Below are 24,416 nucleotides of genomic sequence, written 5' to 3' on the forward strand. Positions count from 1 at the left end.
AAGACAGAATCAAAACAGTTTGAGCACAAATTGTACAAAAACTATTGAATTTATACTACCATTTTTATTTAAATTCTATTGAAAATCAATGAAGTTGCCCTTGTTGTTGTTGAAACATCAATAAATATATGACAGACTATATAGGTAGCTCTTGTTGTTGTTTTTGTAGTAGCAAAAACATTTCCCATACATGCACGGGGAATGCTGCAGGAGTGACAGTCCTTGGCTCGATATAAAGGAAATCTGTGTCGTTCGGTAACGTACAACCGACTGTTGGTAGCTCTATTCCGGGCCGGTTTTTCAGTGCTATGATTTCCAGTTAAACTATAAATAAATGACCACTTTCTCAGGCTTAAACCCAATTTTAAAAGTTTACCACAGTTAAACTAGCTCTGAAAAACTGTTCCATACAATTAACCGCGGCTTTCAAAGCGAATCCATACAAGGTGGTGCTTTTTCATCAGCTGATTGCCAAAGTGAGAGTACTAGTAGTTTCTTTCCCAAAGAAAAAGAAGTAAAATCGCTTATTTGGGACATAGTTTCAAAATTTAAGGAAGATGATAATTTGGCACAACAGTAATGACTTGGCTTGACCACATCAAATAGTGGACAGGCGAAACCAGACCCACATTTAATAGCATCGTTAATAATATGACTGGATAACTGTATGGCTAAAATCAAAATAACGTTTGTATGTGATCGCGAACATACAGCATGGATACGCCGACCAAGAAGTGACTTCTTCGGGAGCTTAAGAAGATGGTAAGGATCTCCCGATGTATGTCGTTTATTGTCTGCCCAAACGCTGTCTGGTCCAGTAGTTGCCTGTTCGTTTTGTCGTCGGCGTAATTGAGGAGGTGCCTCCTGACGTGCCTGGGAGACGGCTTTGGCTCAAGCAGGTGTCTAAATGGGTGAAACCTGCGTAGCACCCAAGCAGAAACTGTTTGCTGAGCAGTTTTTGTGCTCCTTTACAAGTAATAGAAGCTGTCATTACTCGAGGGAACAAATATACATCTGAGTTCATCAATTGTCAGTTTGAATTGCATACAAGCATATATTTATTGGACCGAATAGTTATTATAAGCAGATATATTGAAATCCATTTGGATCGCCGTAAAATATTATCTTTTCTCACCTACTTTCAGTTTCTAATGCAAATTCAATTTGACGGATTTTTATAAATGTGAATTTTAAGATGTAAATTATCTACACATATACATATTTGGCACTTACACCCTTTGTAAAATGCGTTTCAAAAATTGAGGGGCCCACAGTTTTAAGCCGACTCTGAACGGCAGACTTTTTTATGAGGAGCGTTTTCATGGCAGAAATGCATTCAGAGGTTAGCCTTTGTCTTCCTTTCTTCATTTTCGTGTTTCATGTACGGAGATTCAAACCTACGTCTTCCGAATAGTAGTCACGCACCCACTCATTCGGCTACGGCGGCTGCCGTAAGATATAAATTACCACAAGAAAAAAAATTATAATACCTGTTAACCAAAGTGATAATTACTCGGCAGTTAACAGAATAAGTTTTTAGGAGTCGTCTTAGTCATATGCATTGACTATTAAGTTAAAAGTTAAAAACTAAAGAAAATGTTTCCTATACAATTGACAACTGACAGCTGAATCTTCCAATTCGATTTTTTTTTTGGTGTGGTTTATAACTTTAGAATCGACCAAATTTTGTCTAATATTTCTATTTCAACAAATTCTCACACTTGCTTCTGTATAGATATATATATATATATATAAAGTACATTTACATACTATATAGTTTATTTACCTACGACCTGTTCTACAGGCCGTGGCTTGCCTCGAAAAAAAGTAGTTTATCAGCCTGCTTGCTTCACACAATACTGCTGCAAAACAAATCAACAAAAACAGCTGCTCGATATTTCAACCTAATTTATGGGAAATGTTGAGGTTAGTGTGGTTGCGTAGTACAATAAAAAGTATTTTGCAGAATGAGTAATTTTTTAAATATCACCGTAAATACAACTGCAAATATATTTCGTAATAGTACACACCGCTTACTACATCGCGCACCACTCTTGGCACAATCACTAAATAAGGCAACCGCTCCAAAAGCTTTATCATTCTTCAGCAAACCAAAAAGTGTAATTTTAAGAGCACCGGTACGAAATCGTTGTTCACCAGCCTATGATGTGAACACGAACGTCACCAAGGATGTGATACTCTTTAAATATGAGAACCCCAGGTACTACAATGTGCTGAACATTTTTGCACTGTGTCAGTTTGTTTTCTGGACGTATCTGTCACATTTTGCGTTTACAACACTCAAAGATGCGCCTGTACTGGAATTACCTGAAGACGAATTAGCATGGTATCAACGTATAAATCTTGGAGAAAATAAATATAGGAACGGCATTACCACATTCTGTTTTCTAATAGGTAGTATAGTTAGATGTTTTGTTTACGCTGACTCTTAACTAAATTCTATTTTAGGGTACGGAATCCTCTGTGCTGCCTGGTTGTTCACGTTACGTTCTGTGCGTTACCTTATTCTTCGGAAAGGTGGAAAGGACGTTGCATTTGTAACATATGGCCCTTTCAACAAAAACCGCATATTGACTGTACCACTGAAATATGTTTCAGCTCAGGAGTCACGCGATTTAGCACGCTCCCAACTACCCATCAAAGTGAAAAATCGTGTTCTTTATTATGTACTTGACATGCGTGGGGAGTTTCGAAATCCAAAGTTATTTGATCATACCGCAGGCTTGAAGCGACGTATTGATTAAAAACATGTGCTGCTAGTTTTACTGCTTAGTTAATAAAAGTGTTTATTTACTCATATTCAATACGTTAATTACTTAGGAGCGAGCTTATTGATATACAGGTTGATGATATTAGGCTTGGAAATTAGTAAACTGGTTCAGGCTGTTGTGTGATTAATAGTCCAAAACGTTTCTTTATAGTCAAACGTTGGCGCGAGTATTTATCTTCTGGCGAGAAACGAGCTGGATGAGCAGAAATTGTTGGGTGTCCATCTTCAGTGCGTTTCTATGTAAAAAATGAAACTCTTAGTTTTTGCACATATAAGTGTTAAATATAATATATCTTGCCTTCAATGTGTAGACGCGTTCTCCTTTTTCATTCAATGTGTACATAAGATACATTTTATTAAAAAATTTTAAAATAAAGCAAACGATGCGATTTATTTATTTCACACGTGTTTTGCACAGCTCTTTAATGAGAAATGTCAGAATTAAAATTTATTGTGAATTTCTAGCGACACAGCTGTTTAAGTACAGAAAGATGCCACTTAATCTCACACAATTATTTTAATTTGAGAGTGGGAAAGAAGTATTAAACACTGGTTAATCCGTTCTGATGAAATTATTTTTCTATTGTTGCCCCCAATGCCTATTTAATTTTTTAATTAATCTTGGTTTCCATTCAATACGTGTCTTTGATATCGATTATAACTTTCTAATTATATTTACAAGTATTTGTATACATATAAGAAAATAAAACATTCAAAAGAGTAAATTAGTTGCAGTAAATGATTTCTGGCAACCACATTAAGTAGGAAGAAGAAGAGTACATTGTTAATTTTCTTTGTTATGGACGAAACGATTTCTGGTAGAAAAAGTAATAATTTGCACAGAAAACTAATTTTGCAACAGTTATTGATGTTGTAAATTGAAGTGTTTATTTGTACTATAGTGATTGATCGCAATTGATACCGTATTAGTGTTGAATTGCAAATAATACTTGTAAAAAATTTGTCAGCGAAGCGGGTGGTGTACGTTAAGGCAGCGGTAGTAGGGTGTAGCGGCCGTAATTTGCAAATCGATTGGCATTTTATGGGAAAATGCTTATTAGATTTGTAATCAAATAGCTAACAACTAAAGAAAATTTAGTAATAAACGAGGACTGGAGAAATATGATTAATTCCAGTATAGATGTGCTGAAACACATATATATACACTGGACACAAAGAAAATTGCTGCTGGAGGGAAGCTGCGGAGGGCATTGAGAAAGGCGCTGGCTCTGTTTTGAAGGTAGTATAAATAATTAAAAAATAATGTCGGAGAAATTTTATCTTGCTGATCCTACAACAGTTTAAGATACCGAAATCCGGCACTATTTCTACTATAAAAACAAATACCAAGAAGTGTTTCATATGAAATATTATATATTTATGGTGCAAATGAAATACATATATCTGCTTGTCTAGAATATTAAATAAAAGTTTAAATTTCCTTGTCTCGAAAGCTGCTTTGTTGTATAAAGTTATGTTATAAATACAAAGATGCTGGATCCTCCCCATTCCTATCATTTATATACAAATTAATAGCTTATCGGTTCGATACAATAAAAAAATTCACTTCTTTCCATGATAAAAAATATAATATATATATATATATATATATATATATTTTATGCCTGCTTGTCTTTATTTACTCATTTTATCAAATAATTGTTTCATTTGTTTGAAATCTTTTTAGATACAATAATGCGATTGAAAATAATATTAAGCCATGCCAAAGCCTTCCAAAACGTCTTTAAAGCACCGCCGCGTTTGCTAACATCGAAAACACGCCATACAAACGACCACATAAATATTATTGTTTGGGATAATCTGTTGGCAAATGATGTTATGCTTATCAGCTCTATAGCAATGAAATCCTTGTATGAATATACCAGTGAACGCAAGACTTGCACTAGTTAAACGCGGCACCGCAGATAGACTTTATCAGACAGCTACATACACACATGTACGCCGGCCAAAGTGGTACATCAGCAAATAAGTTTTGTGATATTTTCGTCTACTATAAGTACGATTACAGCCGAGTAAATCAAAAACTGAAACGACATACTATACACAGCAATAAGAAATAGTAAACAAAGACATAAAAAAATCTAGTATTAGTTAAGATTGTCACGAAATGCCATATATCAACTAAAGATACACAAATTATCAGGTGTTCTGCATAGAGCGCGCAATATCGATCAACAACAAGAAATTAGCTTTGCGCTGTTTACATCTTTACATTCGCCACCACCAGTAACCTCACCACCGTCAACACGTCTACCATCCAGCTTGTAATGTTGTCCGACCTCGATGACACCGATGAGTTGGACACCATTGCCGATGTAATGGGCTTGCGCTCACAGAACCGTCTCAATACATTTCGCGAAATGTGGTACCACATTTTTCTGTGGGCGCTATTCTCATCTATCTTCATACACACATGCGCCGCATTAGTTGCCTTTGTGACACTGCGCAGACACAAATTCGGACGCTTCTTCTCCATACTTATTCTGGTAATGGGATTTGTATCACCAGCGATGGGCGGCATCGTCAGTAGTGCAGTGATAGCATTCGTTCATCGGGCCTCCAGTTTGCCAATGTCTCCAATTTATGCGATGGTGTGGGGAGTAGGCCAAACAATAGTGTCGGCGTGTTTAGGGTTTACACGAATTTTGGCCACACTATAGAAAATGGGAACTAACACGGGGGAAAAATGGCAAAGAGTGAGTGACCGACAGACGGACAGTTCCATATACACATACAGATACACACGTAAAGTCTTAGTGATAATCAATTAGTGTTTTAAGTCTAATATAATAATTACGATTGTAAAAAAAAAGGAAAAGAATTTTTTTTTCAGATACAAAAAATATTAACTCCCTTAATGTTCATGTATATATAAAATTAGTTTGGTTTTTTATGTATTTTTGTAATTAAGTTTTTCCACAAACATTTATGTCTTCATAATATTATATATATTTCTTACAATGTAAATTTGTGTATTTTATTTTTATATTTTAAGTTTTTTTTTTATTTCAGGGTTTGTTTTGTTGACAATTTATCGAAATAATACAATATATACCAACTTGTAAAAAAAATAATAAATCATTTATACAAGTATTTAATAAAACATACATTCATTCATTAAACTTTTTACACATAAAAACATATACAGTAAGCGTAAATTAGCCAAATGTAGTAAATGAATTCATAAAAAATAATAGCCATGACATAGCCATATATTTCATGCTGAAACAAAAAAACTGGAACTGGGCTTTTCAAAAGATGTAAAAAAAAAACTAAAAACTCGAATGGAGTGCATCCCACACCCTGCTAAAACGCCAACGAACTTAATTTTAACTGTATGAAAATTGTACAAATTTTCGGCCAATTAGATTAACATATAGTATATTTCCTCAAAATCCCAAAAAATATATACTACATACATACATAAAAAATGATTTATAGGCAAAATTTTCGATCGTTTCATAATTTGTGCACATTTGCTACATAACATTAGTTGGTTAGCTTGCCTAACATCAAAGTCTGGCCTACATATCAAATTTTTCACTCATTTTGCTAAATTACCTGTCACAATTCAACTCAAATTCAAAGTATAAATCCGCAACTGAACAGCATTTAAAACTAATTCGTACCAAAAAAAAAAACAGGTTCGTGAAAAACTACCATCTGCTTTTGTTTAAATAAAGGATGCCTCAGGAAATGTATGAATTCGCTATCGCTGAGGTGGAAGACTTGCAGCCAGTTGGTACCCTTCGCTGATTAAAACATTTTGCTAGTCCTTTAATTTATGTGCATCCCAAACTTTCTCTCCAAATTATTATCAACTTGGCAAGAAAACCGGAAATACAAGACAAAAAAAAAAAAACAGTTAAACAACTAGCTAAGATTTTAATATTCCATTAATGTCTGCATATGTGTATGTACACTTCATAAGACAGTTATTTTGTTTTTTTTCTAAACACCTAATTATATAACTACATACATTTCTATTGCTTATTATATTTTTACTGAACGCGAGCAATCGCTTAGGGATGACAGAAATTACCAAAAACAAAAGATTATTAATACGAGTATCTCACAAATTTATTGGCAGCCGGTCGTGGCCACAGCGTTTTCAATGTACAATTTGTCAAATTACTTAAGCAAATATATACTACAAGGATAGCAAAAAATTAGTGAATATTTTTAACAAAATTACGGAATATGCAAATATGTGATTTTTAATTATAATTAATAAATACTATTAGCAATTGTGTATAATCAAATAATATTCTAACTTACGGTATTATGGTATTATATTTAATAATTATTATACTTAAAAATATTTAGTCTTAGGAACTACATTAAATCATATTAAAATTAATGACCAAATGACTAATTACGTACGTACATATATGAGAAGCCTAATGTTAATATATGACTAACGTTAAGAACGCAACTAAATAAACAAATGAAAAATATAAAACTTATCTAAATTCTCTTATGTAAATATGTTAGTGTATGAGTCATTTTCTATAGTGTAAGTGCAGGTGTCACCTTAAAAAATATTAAATAATCGCATTTGGATCTCTGCTAGTATATAGTAGATGTAATTTTTCGCTTAGCACGTTTCCAATGCGTCTATCTGCTTGAAATGGTTGCGGGCCTCCACGATTGATCCTTAAATCGGCCATTCTTTTTTTCTCTTCTTTCGCATCCCGTTCGTATGCGTCCAAAAGTCGCTTTGGGCATGGATATTGAGCGATTATAGTTTCCGCTACTTCCAAGGTAACCAAAGGTAAGCGATTCAAGTGTTGTTGCCACAGACGTCCAAAACCGCTGGTTCCCACCACGCGTACACATTGTTTCTTATCGTTCGCTAGGAATTTCTTGAATGTGTCCAAATGTTCGGACTTTTGTTGCTTGTATGGTGCTTCTGCAATGGCTTTGGTGAAACGACGTAACATTGCCGCTACTTCGCTGGCTACGGGAGGTATCTCCAAGGTTGCTACTTGGTGTATTACTTGTAAGTCTATGAGCGCAGCCGTAAGAGTACTTGAATCTGAATTTTTATCGCACTGGGCCAATACCGCTACCGTGGGTTTCGCGTTGGGAAAAAGTGATCGGAGATTTTGAGCGATTTGATCTACTGCTGTATTTTTCTTTAGCTCATCTGCAGTCTGGAACTGGATAACTTGATTCTCCATGTCCCACTGAGCACTCAAAGACTGTGTTGCATTATCTGTGGGCTTTAATTCGTGTTGTCCTGATTGGCGTTCCCACAATATACACATTTTCGCTGGCAAGCTACGGACTACATATTTCAGTTGATGTTGCTCTATTTCCGATAGTAATTGGCTTCCAAGACCTGTAGTGCTGTTAAATAGTATCTCGTTGTCCAAAACTAGGCGCACATACTTCTGACATTCTCCAGGTTTCATGCGTTTTTGCTGGTCACGTATTGCCTTTTTATGTAATTTATTCGCTTTAGTGTCCATTTGTTTCGGTTTGATATATGTGCTCGATTTTATTCACTTAAGTTATTTTCTTGAATATTAATTGCCTGCGTTGGCGCCAAAGATATTTTAGCGTTATCGGATTTGAATTTAAAACGTCACTCTATTTAGTTTGACTCAAATTGATAGTTAAGCGTACACTTGCACATTAAAAAGAGTTTGTCCTACTTTAATAAAAAATTCGATTCATGTTTTATTTTCAATCCATATCTATGTATCGATATTGAAAATGTATTATATTTTATAATTCATATTTTTAATCTCTAATAATTTTGACCTACGCGGCAACACCAAACCAAAAAGTCAGCTGTTGCTGCTTACAAAGCATCGCTGAAACGAATGAGAAGACAAAAGCGGAAGGAAATGACAAAAGCGATTTTGCAAATGACAAAAGTTTGTAGAATTTAATTACTTGTCGTCGGAATCAAAGTGTTGTTCGATTTTTTCAAGTATTATTTACTCTAGGCAATACAACTTAAAATGAATCGGGACGTGGTAAGCCATTTTTGCTATTAATAATATGGACATTTTATAATACATTTGCTTTTAGGAATTGAATGATAGCGATGCAAGTGATAGCGACTTCTGCCCAGAGAAAGAAGCCGGTAATGAGGTTTCTGAGGAGGCATCTAGTGAACTTTCTAGTTGTAGCGACGAAGATGAGAGTAACGCAAAAATACCACAAAAAGTAAAGCCAAAGAATAGTGATCTTAAAAAACAGGTGAAAAAGTTAAAAGGTCGAAAACGTGCACGTGCCCAAGACGAGTCATGTTCGAGTGATTCCGACGATGAGAGTGCGATTAAAGCAGACACAGAGCGCAGACGCAACACGCGACAAACAGATGCTTCGAAGCGATTATGTAGTGGTAAAGAGAGGAATACGTTGGATTCAGAAGAGGAAGATAAATCCAGATCTAATGCACTCTGGGCAAATTTTCTGAATGATGTAAAACCAAAACAATCGGTCCAAGTGCATAACTCCACAAAACAGTTAAGTAGTATCACAAAGGCTAATAGCGCGTCAGGAGCTAATACGGAAAAGGGACTTGATAGCCCCCAGCAAGATGTAAAAAGAGAAGAAAAATCTACCTCTAAGGAAAAGCCAACGGAAACTGAAAAACACGAGACAACTACAGTAACAGAAGTTTTAGATTTTGCGGGAGAAGAAGTGCGGGTAGAGAAAGTTGTCAATGCTGACAGTGTTAAGGAGAATAAAGCGATGGTGCAACGGATAGCTGCTGGATCGTCGGCTTTGCGTGTCGGATTACCTGTTGGATTAAAAAGACCAATGGCTGGTAGCAGTGGAAGCAGTGGTTTGGGCTCAATACTCAATAAGATAGGAAAAACGAAGAAAATATCAGTGCTAGAGAAATCACAGTTGGATTGGAAGAATTTCAAGCAAGACGAAGGTATTGAAGAAGAGCTGAAAACATTCAACAAAGGCAAAGACGGGTAATTATAATTGTTTTTTGTTGTTGTGAAATTTATAATTTTGTTTTATGACAATTCGCGAAACGTTATACCCAAAAAACGTGCTTGAATTGTTTTTATCTAAATAAAAGGTTTTTTAATCATTTACTTTGCATGAATATTCCATATGTGGAGTATTAATTTCGGAAATAAACATTACAATGGTGAATTGATGTATTTAAAATTTAAATCAGATGTTTTACATTCGAATTTAATTGAATTTTTTATAAATTTTTATATCATACATTCATCGATATTTCACCATTCTAGTTCACATTCCCCACACAATTTTCAGTCAATGTTTCGCGTCAGTTTTGCAAAATATTTATATTGTATCCCAGTAGATAGCAAAAAATATAAAAACTTTACTTGGTTTGGAAATGTTTAAATATGTATTCATAATTGAAAAAAGTGTGGTTTAACGACGCAAATGCTAATTTTATTTTATTTCTTTACAATTATAAAATTATATTTAGATGTTGTAACCTTTTTAAAAGAATATGTAGAATAGTATTATGTATTTGAAATATGTTTATTTTGGTAAGCAGCAAACGTTAATTAAAAAATACATGATTTTTTTGATTTGCAGCTACTTGGAGCGCCAAGACTTCCTGCAACGCACCGATTTACGGCAATTCGAAATTGAAAAGAACCTACGTCAGACAAGGCGCAATAATAACAATTAAATCCTACATAGACTTATACTACAATATACCTACATACATATATATTTTAAAAACTTAATTGACACGTACATTCTTATTTAGCTATGTAACTAAATACATAAGTATCTGAAACAATTCAAACTTTCATCTATATTCATAGAGCATGTTTACTGATGTTCAAATTGACTAGTTGATAACCGCCTATTGTATTCCATAATAGAAAAATAAAATATGAATACATTTACAATACATACTACACGCATATAAAATGGCAAAGAAACAACATAAATGCTTATGGAGCATGAGCTATGTTACTCATCAGTCGCCGTCTTCAAAAAATCATATGACTACACATGAATATTTATAAAAATTATATATGTGTAATAAATGACAGTCCAGATAAAATTCAAAAATGCGTAGAATTCTCAAATAAAGGAAAATTTAGCCAGAATTCTCTTGTGTTTTACTTTTTTAAATGGTTTAAAAAAACCGTAGTTAAGTTTGTTCTAGGATATATGTATGTAGCTGCGCTTTAGTAGTTGTTCTTGTAGCAGCTTACTAAACTCTTTCAGTGTGATATAGTTACGTTGTCTTCGTCTAACGCATCTAACAGTAGACCCAGAAAATGTGCTACTTCGATAGGTTGGGTCCAGAGGGAGAGGGGTTTTAGGTGAGTAGGACTGATTTAATTGTGCTTTTGCTTCTATAGGTAGGAAATGATTAAAGTATAAAAATAAGGCCACCAGTTTAGAGAGATATAAACAACATACCCCGTACATACTTCATGTAATCCTAGACACTTTCGAATGTGTGGATAAACAATTTAGCCAATGTTGTTGTTGTTGTTGTAGCAGCATAAACATTCTCTATACATACATATGTATACAGGGAATGCTGCTGAAGTGACAGTCCTTGGCCGGATATTAAGGGGTTAGGGGTAGTCAGAGGCCCGAAAAAATGATGATTTTCACGAATTTTTTTTTGCTACTTAATTAATTTATTTAACAAAAATAAAAACATAGCATAAAAACATCATGTTTTAACTTGATTTCACCAAAATTTCAAAAAAAAAAATTAATAATTGCAAAAGTTATCGCTGTTTGTGTGAAGCCCGTTTCTCCAGAAGTCCCTTGCGGTGAACATCACAAGTCCTTGCAGATTCATCTAAAACCCATCGGACAAGAAAAATTAGTTTTATTAATAGATAATCTTGTGCCTGATCGAAGCTTTTTTTTTTTTTCAAAATGAACAAAATGGCGGCCTCAGAAAATTTTTTCCAGATTTTAGAGCAAAAAGCCAACAGTTAATTGTTAAAAAAAAATCGAAATTTTTGAAAAAAAAAAAAATCCTTCGATCAGGCACAAGTTTTTTATGTTTTTCAAAAGCTGTATAAATTTTATTGAAATCTACGTAGCGGTTTTTAAGTTACAGTGTTCACCAGTTTGAAAAACATAGTTTTGAGAAAAACGCATTTAAAGTTTTGCTATCGGCTCCGGAGCGGCCGAGCGCCCTTTGTTAATTGTTGAATAACTTGAAAAGTATTTGTCGGATTCACTTCAAATTTTTACACAATATTTTTAAAACAGTATACTTTAAGAAAATGCAAAAAAAAAAATCGATTTTTTGAAAATTCTGACTACCACTAACCCCTTAATCCGGGTCGTTCCGGTTACGTAGAACCGACTGTCGTGGGAACGTAATTTAGCCAATCTCCGTGTTTGCTGTTGTTTTGAAGTTTGAAGGTAATGCCGCCCAGGAGAATAAGAATAATATCCAATAATGTTAAAATTAGTCCGCTTGCTTATCGATTATTAAATTAACAACTTACTCTTAATTAAAACGAAGAGCGCCTATGTGCCAAATACTGTATTTCTCTTAACAACTGAGAAAACCATACAAAATCAACACTTGAAATCGCTTGACTGCAGAATGTAATAGAAAAATTGAGCGCTCGTTGTCTACTTTTAACTGACGATTTCTGATTGCGAGTTGTAAGACAGTTTGTTTGTCGGTATGTCTCAATTGCGCTTGTGGCCGTCGTAAGCTTGGCTCAAAAAATTCGATTTGCGCTGTTTCCATCGTCTGTTGTCTGCTGTTTGACCAAAACTTTACCAACTTTATCAGTGCCCCTTCAGTTAGTTTTCGACTGTTGGCGCGTTTGTGACGTCTTAAGACACTGCCCGTTGCGGTATTGGCGAACCAAAGGAAGTTTGTGTAAAGAAGGCTGAAACAACAATGCAACGTAGTGATAATACATACATATGTAGCGTTTTTTCTTCGGCATTTTCCCCCGAAAACAAATAATTTCTACTATTTTGCGTTTTTCCTATTAAACACTGATCACTTTCTGTTGATAACAAGTGAAGCGTGAAAAAGCGACAATAGTTCCGGTGGATTTCCCTTTCCTTCAACGACGGTTGATGTTAAAAAGCAAATAAACAAAGCAAAGAAATTGTGAAGAAATTGTGAAAAAAATTATGATAAGCACCAACAACTCTTTTGGGACTTATGTTTGCATCGCTTAGTCGTTGTGGTTTAATTTAGTGTACACTTATGTATGTCTGTATGTGCATGTTTCTAATTAAAATATGAAAAAGCAAAATATATTGCAAACTACTGTAATTACTTCGCGAAAAATATTGCATTTGCAGTTGCAAAAATCTTTAAATAGTATAACTTGTGTATGTATGTAAATTTTTTTAGTTTAATTGTGCAACTTCATGGTGAAAGTGCGTTGTCGCAACCGAAAATAAACCGCCTAAAATATGTACATGCATGCAATGTGCAACTATATAGCGCCAAAATAATACGAAATATAAAAATTGAAATCAAAAATAAAAGTAATAAAGTAGTCAGTGACCGATTTGAAAGCCACCAACGAAAAGTGAAGCTGTGTTGCAACTATTTGTTGCATTGTGCTGCAAGTGAATAGCGTTGATCGGCGTGCCGCGTCGATTTATCGCTACATAATTTGCCGTTAAAGGAAAAACAGGAGGTTAACTTCCGACAACGGAGACATCACGAACAGACTAGGCCAGAGCACGCGACCGAATAGAAAGGAAGGATATTTAAAACTTGTTTAAGGCGGTGCTGGTGGTTGTGAATGAAAAAAGCAGCAATAACAAGAAGTTTAAGGAAAGACAGAAAGACAAGGTAGGTGTACTTTTGAAATATAGCAGTTGCACTGATACGAAATCTAAATGAAAAAAAGAAGAAAAAAAAATAAAGTAAAGTAAAATAAAATCAAATGAAATAAGATAAAATGAAATGAAATAAAAAAATCAAATACCAATAAAAAAAAATAATAAAATAAAATAAAATGGTATTAAATGAAACTAAACGAAATAAGATAAAACAAAATAAAATAAATTGAAGAATGGGAAATAAAATAATATGAAATAAAACTAAATAGAGACAAATAATGTGAAAAAGAATATAAACTAAAATAAATATTAATAAAATAAAATAATGCGAAATAAAATAATATGAAATAAAATAACATAAAAAAATAAATAAAAAATGAAATGAAATAAAAAAAACCAATACAAAAAAAAGTAAATAAAATAAAATGATATTAAATGAAACTAAACGAAATAAGATAAAATATAATAAAATAAAATGAAGAATGGGAAATAAAACTAAATAAAGACAAATAATGTGAAAAAGAATATAAACTAAAAAAATACAAATAAAATAAAGAATGTGAAATAAAATAATATGAAATAAAATAACATAAAAAAATAAATAAAAAATGAAATGAAATAAAAAAAACATCAAATACCAAAAAAAAAGTAAATAAAACAAAAAATAAAATAAAATGATATTAAATGAAACAAAACGAAATAAGATCAAGTATAATAAAATAAAATGAAGAATGGGAAATAAAACTAAATAGAGACGAATAATGTGAAAAAGAATATAAACTAAAAATAAAAAAAAATAAAATAAAGAATGTGAAATAAAATACTATCAAAAAAAATAAAACGACATAAAATAAAAAAATAAAAACAAAATAATGCGAAATAAAATAATATGAAATAAAATAACATCAAATAACAAAAAAAAAAAATAAATAAAAATAACGCAAAGTAAAATAAAATATAATGAAAGAAAATAAAACGAAAAAAATGCAAAAAACATGTGCAGGAAAAATATCAAAATATTCTGACTTAGGGATTGATGTCAAACGCCAATGGAAGTTAAGGAAGGCGTACATCCTGCCAATTGTCATCTCAGCGCATGGATTAGTGCGTACAAATTTAGCAGACAACGTCACAACATTTCAGCTCCCGGAATTTCTGATTTTTGATATGCAGAAAGCAGTTCTACTTAATTCTTGCCATATAGTTTTTACAGTGAACGCTTTATTCTTTATCAATTTGTCAATCATTTAATATTTCTGTTATTTATTATTGGCTTGCAGCTAAGCTGCCGCCATTTAATGTTGGTTACTCCTTTTTGGCATGCAGTAAATAAAAAAATAAAACTACATAAAAGAAGTGAAATAAAATAATAAGAAATAAATTAAAAAGACTTAAAATAAAATCCAATAAACAAAAATACAAAATGAGAAAAAATTAGAACATTAAAGTAAAAAAAAAAAAATGAAATAAAATAAAATACATTTAAATTGTAAAGTTGTATTTATTTTACAATAAAATATAACTTTTGTATGCTGTAGAGTTGGGTTTATTTAATGATAAAAAACAACCTACAAAAAAAAAATAAAATAATAATCATAAAAAATTACAATAACAAAATAAATCAAAATAAGGTAAGATGGAATAAAAAAAATAAAGCCAAATATTGTGAAAAAATAATATAAAATACAAATAAAATAAGTACAACTTCAGAATAAATACAAATATAAAACAAGATACAAATAAAAAAATAAGATAAGATAAACGAAAAGGTAATAAATTAAATTAGAGAATCAATTAGCTTAAATTAAGTTAAATAAAATGAAATAAAGTAAAAAGTAATTACTTTTTTTGTTAAGAATAATAAAAGTAGTGTAATGAATTAAAAATAGAGTAAACATTAAATAAAAATTTAATCAAATAAAATAACATTTGCATTGAATTATATATTTTAAAGATACGTAAAAAAGTAAAGAAAATTTAATAAAATTAGAAATTAGAAAATTAAATTCAAATAGCATTCAAAAGCAAAGAGACGAGATTAATTAAATTTAAAATTATTAGATAAATAAAATGTATTTAAAATTAAATTGCAGTACCTTGCAAGCTGCAGGGCCCTAAGCAGTTATAGTCATTTTTTGTTGCATTCCTCGGTTGAACCACTATGGATGCCGAACCAGCCAATTAATCATTTTAAATGTTTTAGAAATTTACAAATTTCGCCTACTGAGACATCCGGTAAAAGAGGCAGTTGTTGTTGCATACTTCGTGCAAGCTCCATGTCCTATGGGCGTAAAACGTAGACCTTCAAACTGCGGAAGCTTGACAGTTTTCTGACTTTAGAAAAAAATAGTAATTTCATATTTTGTTTTGTTTTAAAACATTGAAGCACACACCTTATATGTTACAATTAATATTGTCAGTCACAGGAGTTTCGTTTATTAATATGTGTACGATATTTTTCTTTAAAATGGGGTCATTCATTTTTGTAAATTTGGTGTTGATCGCCAATTGTCACGTAGAACCACCAAAGCCATACTGATTGTTCGATAGAACGCCCGTGTGCAATTAGGTTAACAACAGCTGCAATACCAAAGTAAAGTGCATATTCATCCATATACATACACCTAAGCATATATACATACAAACATACACATATACAGTGCATGCCCTCCCATATGCAACTGAACGCATTAAAATCAAGTTTGTCTGCTCGTTTGTAGACGAAAATCGCAGTCTGCTTGCACACAGTTTACAAACTTCAGCGAATGCATTTCAATTATTTTATTACCTGCATTATATTGGCAGACATGATTGACTTAAAACGAAAAATCAAATAAGTTTAAAGAAGAAACAACAAAATCACTTTAGAAACAAGATTTTAATTTCCCAAACCAACACAGAAGTTGTATGTGACCCACTAAGCCAGTGATGATTGCTTATATACACGGTGGTAGTTACCTAATGACGACGGTCAGCACCGAAATTGGCACTCTTGAGCCGCAAAAAGTTGGAAATGTTGCTTTTCAACACAGTTTTTTTTGTTTTAATTCCTATTAAAAAAGTTCGAACTCGATGGCAAGGTGTCTTGTGACACTTGCATACTCGTTCCGATAATTAATATGTGACGACTTGCGTGGAAAAGTTGTAAAGAGGCATATGAAATAAATGGAAGTATACGAGTAGTTTGGTTGACTGTAGACGTTGTGAAATTATCTACTAAATTTTAAAGTATTAAGTAAACTTATAGAAGAACTGTTATTTTCGCGCGTTTTCTTGCATTCTTCTTTTGTATGCCTTTGTTATTATTATATTTAATATAATTTTTAAAAACTTTATATACATACATACGTAAACATATATAGTAAAACAAATTTTTATGCATGTTTGAGTCGATAAATCGAATAGCTTCTTTCGTTTCCCTTCTCTATAAGACTATATTAATGGTTAAAGTACATGCTAGCATCTTAAAAAATATGGGAAAGTGTAGTAAATTCAGGTTTGAAGGTGGAAATATGCGCGCAATGCCACAGATTAGGGATATACAAAAGACTTAAGGAGCGAACTTGTTTTGTAACCAGTCGCCGAAGGTAGTTAGCAATTGGGAACTCACGCAGAACGGAAGAATTTTAATATAGAACTGACAGTTAAAAGTACAAGGACACCTTATGAACCTAGTAAATGATCGAAATAAATGATAAGCTAGTGAGGAAAAAAAACGAGTTAAAAGTTGACGCACAAGAAAATTCATTCGAAGGCTTTCATATCCAAGACTAACTGATTGTAACTAACGACAGGAAAAGTAAATACAATTTATTTATGCTACTGTTTAATAAGCAAATATCTCAACAGTCAGTTTTTAGTAAATCCTCTGAAGTAAAATTTTCATTCTAAATGTTATGCATTGAACTCAAAACTCAAAACTCATTGTCACAAATTCACCAAAAATTATTCAACAGAAAATTTGTATTATTATTGTGCACATCACAAAAATACCACTTCATTCATTTTAATTACACTTTCCATTTGGGCAAACATGATTTCGTAGCACCCAGCCCACGTTGATGTATCTCATTGTCATCATCATCATCATCATCCATCTCGCTTGGCTAATTGTGGTCAAGGTCAGAGGCGTTAATGTCGCAGGGCCGATTAACTGTCGCTTTTACCGCTTGCACGCAAACTTTACATAGTTCAGCTCATTGTCATAAGTCTTAAGAAATAAAATTAGTTTATTCAGCTACAGTTTTTATATCAGGACGCGATAGTTGCGCTTAAAGTAGTATTTGTTAGCGAGGTATGAAGGTGCGGTTCATTATTTGGGTAGTATTTGAAATGAGTAAAGCAAGCGAGATCTCATTGAGATGAATTGTGATTGGGTCAGGTTGAATAGAGCAGCCACTATAAAGTATTTAGAGGGGTGGCACAACTATCACTGATGTTAGGGAAGGATAGGTTTTCATTAGTTCTCAGGGCTGTTATGAGGAATAGCCTCAACTGATAATTGATTACGTTTTCATCTGCACTGCTGAGCCTAAGTGTAGACTATGCCAGAAGGCCGATAAGAAGTTTCAGCACATTTTACATGGTTTTGTATCCTTTAAAAGGGAGTCTGAAGGTGCCATTATTGTTGTGGCTTACAAATGTAACATCACGAAATATATTGGTAAATGTTCTTCTAGATTGCAGTGCCCTCTGGCTCTGTGATAACTACGTTATATACTACCTCGCAAAGTTATGAGAGCACCATATATCGACCAGTAAGTATTTAGCTATTTATTTTTTAAGTTCTTAAATTCTATAAAACTTATTTTTTTAATTTTTAGTTTCCATAAAAATTTAGGGTGCGGCACTCGAAGTGTAACCAATTTCAGACCGCTCACGCAGCTGATGCACAGGCATGAGCTGTCTATCAGTTGGCTAAATGACAGTCCAGAGTATTGTTTATAGGCGCGCAGAAGCATTTTGCCGAGAGTAAACGCGAAAACAGAAGCTGAGTAATGAATTTAAAACGTAATAGTGTGATTGTATTATATTTGGCTGGAAAATCACAACTTCCGATTGTTCGTGACTTCGAGCACCTTAAAGTAAATAAAGTTTTGGTTTATCGCACCATTACTCGTTAAAATGATACTGGTAGCATCGCGAAACGTCATGGAGGTTGTCATTAAAAGACTGAACCGTCACGTGGAATGGTTCAAAAGTGAAGAAGCGACTTGAGCGAAATCGCCGACGAAGTGCCAATCAATTGGCGAAAAAACTGAAATATCTGACCATAGCATCCGCCGCATATGGAAAAATGATCTCAAAGCCAAGCCTTACAAGATTCAAAAGGCGCATGATCTCAAACCAAAGCAGCAACAAGTCAGACTTGAGACAGGGAAGGAGTTGCTTCGCTTGGACGAAAACGGTCAATTTCCGAACATTGTGTTTTCTGACGAGAAAAATTTTTCAAATTGAGTAATTCGTAAACTCCGAAAACTATAGAGTTTATTTGAGCGACCGTTCATACGAGAATTTGAGTCATCCATTGGCCACCAGGACGCAGCACCCGCCATAGGTAATGGTTGGCAGATGGCCGCTCTCCAATCATTTCTATCGAGTGTGCCGTCAAGTTAAATGCGAAATATTACGGGAATGTATTCAGGAGGTTACTTTGAAGCTGTGGGCAGAAAAACATGTCGGTGGCAGATCATGGACGTTTAAACAGGACTCGGCACCGTCTCACAAAGCTCGAGTGAACCAACAATGGCTAACAAACAATGTTTCATTCACAATGGCTCTCAAATTCACCAGACGCGAGTCCGATGGAATATGGACCATTTTGGAGAGTAAGGCCCAAACTATAAGATTCACCAATCTTGAGGCGCTGAAAAAGCCATTGCCCATGAGTGGTCCAAAATACCTGCAAGTCACATTCGGGCAGCTTGCGATTCATTTCTGGACCATCTCAAGGCCACAGTTAGGGCACAAAGTGGTCATATCGAGGAAAAGTAAATTCATTCTTAATTTTGTATTATTTTTACATATTTTTTACTTTGAATTGAATAAAAGTAATTTTCCGAACTAAACTTATGGCCTTTTTAATTGCTTACACTTCGAGTGCCGGACCCTGTACATAAGCCGTATAAATCCAAGTTTCAAACATTATATTAGATTTATAAAAACTTCACAAAATTTCAAAAAAATTTAAAACTTTTTAATCGGAATTCGAAGAAGAAATTTAGGTATGTAATTTTATAGCCCATTAAATGTTAGTATAAAAAGTTGCAAGTTTGAAGTTGCTAAAAAATCCGATTAATTTTTTATACAATTTTTTTCCCCACGCTGTTGCGCTCTTTCTCCGCGCACGTATACACATTTTTTAGAGTTATATGAAGAAGTTTTCCAAAGTTGAAAGTTTTGAGCCACTTCAAACTTGCACTTTATTATAACTAAACTAGAACTTAGAGCTAAATATACCATAAAGTTGCATATCGCAAAATTTTCCAAAATTCTGAATATATAAATATAGAATTTTTATGAAAATTTTTATGAAATAGAATGAAATATACAACGTGGTGCAAGATTTGTAATATTTGTGAACTAGCCAGTTGCAGTATCACATAATCACTTTTTTAATTTATATTTTCTATTGTTAAACAAAAAATGTACTACTGTGGGCAAAAAGTAAGGTGAATTTGGTTGTAAAATGAAAAATCTTTATTTATTCTTGTAAATCAATTCATCCCCTTCAAAATAATCCCCTCTCGATGAAATACACTTATGCCAACGATTTTTCCAATCCCCGAAACATGCCAAATAGTCTATTTCCGGTATAGCCATCAGCACCTTCTTCGATTCAGCTTTTATCTCCTCAAACGACTCCAAACGGGTTCCCCGGAGTGGTCTCTTGAGTTTTGGGAATAGCCAGAAGTCACACGGAGTCAAATCAGGCGAATACGGTGGTTGCGGAACGATATGCGTGGAATTTTCGGCGAAATGGTCACGAAAAACGAGTGCAGTGTGAGACGGTGCATTATCGTGATGCAAAAACCAAGAGTTGTTGGCCCATAATTCTGGTCTTTTTAGACGAATTGCTTCACGTAAACGACGCATAACGCACAAATAATATTCCTTATTAACAGTTTGGCCAGGTCGAAGGAATTTATAGTGCACCACATCACGAAAATCGAAAAAAACTGTCATCATCATCACCTTTATTTTTGAACGACTTTGACGTGCTCTTTTCGGTCAGGCCTCGCCTTTAGCACGATATTCGCTTGATTGGTCGGTTGTTTCAGGGTCGTAAGCATAAATCCAAGTCTCTTCTCCCGTAATGATGCATTTGAGTCTGAAAGCATTGTTTCACACCCATCAACGCGACGACTTTTTGCCAAGAAATTGAGAGTTTTCGGTACCAAACGAGATTTGACTTTTCGTAGGCCCAAATGGTCGTTCAAAATGGTTTTCACAGATCCTTCTGATATTCCGATCATATCAGTAAGGTCTTTAACAGTCAACTGACGATTTTTGAGCACTAACTCCTTCACTTTATTGACGTGTTGGTCATCTGTTGACGTCGATGGTCGTCCGGAGCTCTCCAAGTCATCAACACCCTCTTTGAAGTCTTTGTAATACTTATAAACATTTTTCTGCGACATGGTCGAATCACCAAATGCCTTCTGCATGCTAAACGTTTCCGCAGCCGAAATTTCATTCCGCAAACAAAATTTGATGGCACTTCTCTGCTCAATCAAACCAGACATTGTAAAAATCGAAAAATGCACTCTTGGTCGTTTGGTAAACACAAACGTAAATATATTACTGATAATGACATTCACATGAAAGTTGGCCCTGATGTTATTAACAGTGCTGCCAACTCATGAAAAAAAAGCTAGAGCGAAATTTTAATTCCGCGAACTTTGACAAATAAATCCACCTTACTTTTTGCCCACAGTAGTTTATAGTCAAAACTTATTAATGTGTGGTGACCTTATCATTAGGTCACTCACCTTATATGTATATCTCCTCTTTTCCTAAATCCTACTCATCTGGAAATTCCAATCATAATTGGGCTAGTGCATTTCTTTCCTTCAAGACTGTACGTTCGAGATAGTACCAAAGTAAACTGTCAAGGCCTTTGAACAAATGCTTCTTCTACATTCTTGGCAGTGCTGGACGTTCACTATGTAGAACCACTTGATTCCTTCTTGACGGAAACTACTACAGAATTCAATGTTCGGAGTTCCGGTGAGGGATATACATAGAATATGTAAGGGCAATAATTATAATTCATATAATATTTGTCCTATATTCGCTTTAGTAAATTTCACTAAATTTTGTGTTCTTCATTCGTCAAGAAGTGAGTAGACTGATTGGAACATTCTTGAAGTGCTGCAGTTAGTTCCACTGCATTGGTAGACACGTATATAAGTAGTATATATGGTGTATTTAGTAATATACCTATTTAGTATATAATATAGTATGTATTTGATCTTTAGATTCCTGATTCGGATCAGGCCTCACATATTCGCTTACTTCTCGCATCTCAAACCATCTTTTGGGCGCACCAAGATCTAATACAAATAAATGATTGATACATATCTTTGACGAATCTACTTTAGTCAATGAATCGCCAGCTGAGTTATTCAAATTTGGACTTGAAGCATCGTTAACAGATGCTGGTGCGAGCTGCAGGGGGAGGATGATAAACGAAATAATCTACTATGGTAGTTGGAATCTCTTAATGACCTAGAAGTATGCTGGATTCTTAGCAACATTTAGCAAACGTAGATGTTGTGGCGTAGGTCATTCTCCCATGTCTAATAAATATAACTTTTTTCAGTAACAGCGCCACTTTCATTTGTGATATCGACATAAGACGTGTTTCTGTGCACTGATCGTCACAGTCATCTTTCGTAAGCGATGCTAGCTTTAAAGAAATTGAAATTTAATTTAAAAAAGTTAGTATCAGAATAGGCGAGGACTATGTGTTAAGAAAATTCCTTATATATATAATTACTTATATGTTCACGGAAGAGTTTATAAAGAGGACATACTAGGTGTAGACACCTTAATTTCATGAAAACAGCGTAGCTGAGTAGAAGATGATGAGTTGATTCCATCTCGTTGCCTTTTAGACGCCAACTAATAGGTATCGCTACATTGTGTATCCAATTTTGTTTTGGAATAACTTTTTTACTAAATAAAAAAACGGATTTTGAGTGATTGAAATCTTTATCTCGACCTTTGCTTGTCTGTTTGTATACTCACAAGAGTGGAATATGATTGACGTACGATGCCATTTGCAAATATAATAAAGCTTCCGATAAACTGATTCATTTTTTGCCCCCACCTTGTACCTTAATAATGACTAGGTAACAGATAATATCTATTTAAGACTTTCAAAATCGTCGAAAGATGTGGCTTGGGTAGGTTGAGAAGCTCTGTTGATCGCCTTTCAGATTCCTACCAGAAGGATCATATCACACCATTTGCCTTGGATTCACCGCACACCTGTAAGGCTGAATGCATCATATGAGATTTGTCAAAATGTGTTAATGGAATTTGGTTTTAAGGGGCGTATTCTAAGAAACAATTTTCAATTACTTGATCGAACACAGATGACCGCGGTACGTTTTATTTGACGTGTCGAGATGTCATGAAAAGATTTTATTGTCGAATATAACGACGGTAAAACAAAAATTGCGTATCCAGAAAAACTACGCAACTATTAACTATCGGGTGTTTTTTTAAGAGCTTGAGAACTTGAGAAAAAAAATATTTCTCGGATGAATTTTTTTTATAATAATCGTGTAGTTAAAATCATGGCATTTAGTTTTGAATACATATGATCTTCGCCATATGTTCGCCGCGGCTACAATTTGCATGGTTCATTCGATCATTCTAATTTTTTATATTTTCCAATAAATCTGAATAATAAATCTAAATTAGCCCAATCAACAAAAATGCGACGCAAACAATGGTCATTTGGCTTCGATTCTTCCACGAACTGCATTTATAGGCACGTAAACTTTTTCGTAAGCTTTTCCACGTAGTTGAAGGACAAAGGCCAATAAGTTGATAACGACGACGAATCGACATTTTGGCGTCTTCTTTAACACTTCGCTCTATGAACTTTACGAACAGATTTTTTTTTTTCAAAGTAAATTTCCACGATTTGTTAACACAGTTTGACATTTTCAGCTGTTAAACCATAGTTATCGATATGGATAGTTCTCATACAGCTAAAAAACACCCGATACTTATGTCACATTATGCAGTTAATGTGTTTAAAAAATGAATAAATATTTTTCATAATAAAAACATATTTTTGTTTACATTGAACAAGACCTACCTTCTTAACTTCTACAAAACAAAAAAAAACACACACACACAAGAAACAAATACAATTTTTGATTTATCTATTACCACAGGAATAGCCTTCCTAGCAATAAATTGCTTTTGTATTTTTATTTGTGAAAATATTGTTGTCAGCAACGTCGAGCAAGGAACGCATAAAACATTTTTGCACATGCAATTGCCTCAACATAGATAAGTGCACTTGTTATTGTTGTTAGTGTTCATGGCGTACGTTAAAATTTTCAAACTTCAAATAATAGATTGTAGACATTTTTTATTAATGTTGTTGTAGCAATAACTCATCTTCATGGCTGTCACTTATTGAGCTGTGCAATGCTATGTTGTTGTTGTGTATTTGCGTAGTTTTGTTTATATAATTTTTTTTTATAAATTTTGTTGTCAATTTCATTCATTTACTGTTTCGTTCAAATATTTTTGTGCTGTTAACTGTGCGTGTGTTGTCTATTCACTGCGTTTTTAGCAACTCTTCTGC

The 24,416-nt window shown here is 33.7% G+C and overlaps 6 protein-coding genes across 6 annotated transcripts in view; 4 read left to right on the forward strand and 2 right to left on the reverse strand.

Annotated features, from left to right (window-relative positions):
• Window positions 1-1,872: 1,872 nt before the first annotated feature.
• LOC129244019 (transmembrane protein 223) lies at window positions 1,873-2,820 on the forward strand. The gene is made up of 2 exons (XM_054881597.1): window positions 1,873-2,415; window positions 2,470-2,820. Exons 1-2 carry the CDS (start codon window positions 1,968-1,970, stop codon window positions 2,763-2,765), a joined length of 744 nt encoding a protein of 247 aa, XP_054737572.1. The 5' UTR covers window positions 1,873-1,967; the 3' UTR covers window positions 2,766-2,820.
• Window positions 2,779-3,231, reverse strand: LOC129244021 (H/ACA ribonucleoprotein complex subunit 3). Its single transcript, XM_054881599.1, has 2 exons — window positions 3,090-3,231; window positions 2,779-3,027 (listed from the first exon to the last, which is right to left on the reverse strand). The coding sequence occupies exons 1-2, from the start codon at window positions 3,141-3,143 to the stop codon at window positions 2,887-2,889; spliced, it is 195 nt and encodes a 64-aa protein (XP_054737574.1). The 5' UTR covers window positions 3,144-3,231; the 3' UTR covers window positions 2,779-2,886.
• A 339-nt stretch (window positions 3,232-3,570) lies between these two features.
• LOC129244020 (transmembrane protein 170B) lies at window positions 3,571-6,454 on the forward strand. The gene is made up of 2 exons (XM_054881598.1): window positions 3,571-4,031; window positions 4,479-6,454. The coding sequence occupies exon 2, from the start codon at window positions 5,080-5,082 to the stop codon at window positions 5,470-5,472; it is 393 nt and encodes a 130-aa protein (XP_054737573.1). The 5' UTR covers window positions 3,571-4,031; window positions 4,479-5,079; the 3' UTR covers window positions 5,473-6,454.
• A 2-nt stretch (window positions 6,455-6,456) lies between these two features.
• LOC129244018 (crossover junction endonuclease EME1) lies at window positions 6,457-8,470 on the reverse strand. The gene has a single exon (XM_054881596.1). It carries the CDS (start codon window positions 8,284-8,286, stop codon window positions 7,357-7,359), a length of 930 nt encoding a protein of 309 aa, XP_054737571.1. The 5' UTR covers window positions 8,287-8,470; the 3' UTR covers window positions 6,457-7,356.
• Window positions 8,471-8,652: 182 nt separating this feature from the next.
• On the forward strand, window positions 8,653-10,890 carry LOC129245974 (craniofacial development protein 1). Its single transcript, XM_054884436.1, has 3 exons — window positions 8,653-8,799; window positions 8,855-9,756; window positions 10,364-10,890. Exons 1-3 carry the CDS (start codon window positions 8,785-8,787, stop codon window positions 10,458-10,460), a joined length of 1,014 nt encoding a protein of 337 aa, XP_054740411.1. The 5' UTR covers window positions 8,653-8,784; the 3' UTR covers window positions 10,461-10,890.
• Window positions 10,891-12,560: 1,670 nt separating this feature from the next.
• Window positions 12,561-24,416, forward strand: part of LOC129246132 (2-hydroxyacylsphingosine 1-beta-galactosyltransferase) — a 72,952-nt gene continuing 61,096 nt past the window's right edge. Inside the window, exon 1 of the mRNA XM_054884694.1 lies at window positions 12,561-13,592. The gene's annotated coding sequence lies outside the window, so the exon portion shown is untranslated. The remainder of the gene's footprint in view (window positions 13,593-24,416) is intronic.

Source organism: Anastrepha obliqua, chromosome 4 (assembly GCF_027943255.1).
Source record: "Anastrepha obliqua isolate idAnaObli1 chromosome 4, idAnaObli1_1.0, whole genome shotgun sequence".
NCBI lineage: Eukaryota > Metazoa > Arthropoda > Insecta > Diptera > Tephritidae > Anastrepha > Anastrepha obliqua.

Coding starts and splice junctions, on each gene's coding strand:
- LOC129244019 (XM_054881597.1), top strand. CDS start 1,968: ATGAGTAATTTTTTAAATATCACCGTAAATACAACTGCAAATATATTT. Junction 2,416..2,469: donor CACATTCTGTTTTCTAATAG/GTAGTATAGTTA, acceptor ATTCTATTTTAG/GGTACGGAATCCTCTGTGCT.
- LOC129244021 (XM_054881599.1), bottom strand. CDS start 3,143: ATGTATCTTATGTACACATTGAATGAAAAAGGAGAACGCGTCTACACA. Junction 3,028..3,089: donor AACGCGTCTACACATTGAAG/GCAAGATATATT, acceptor TTTTTTACATAG/AAACGCACTGAAGATGGACA.
- LOC129244020 (XM_054881598.1), top strand. CDS start 5,080: ATGTTGTCCGACCTCGATGACACCGATGAGTTGGACACCATTGCCGAT.
- LOC129244018 (XM_054881596.1), bottom strand. CDS start 8,286: ATGGACACTAAAGCGAATAAATTACATAAAAAGGCAATACGTGACCAG.
- LOC129245974 (XM_054884436.1), top strand. Junction 9,757..10,363: donor TTCAACAAAGGCAAAGACGG/GTAATTATAATT, acceptor TTTGATTTGCAG/CTACTTGGAGCGCCAAGACT.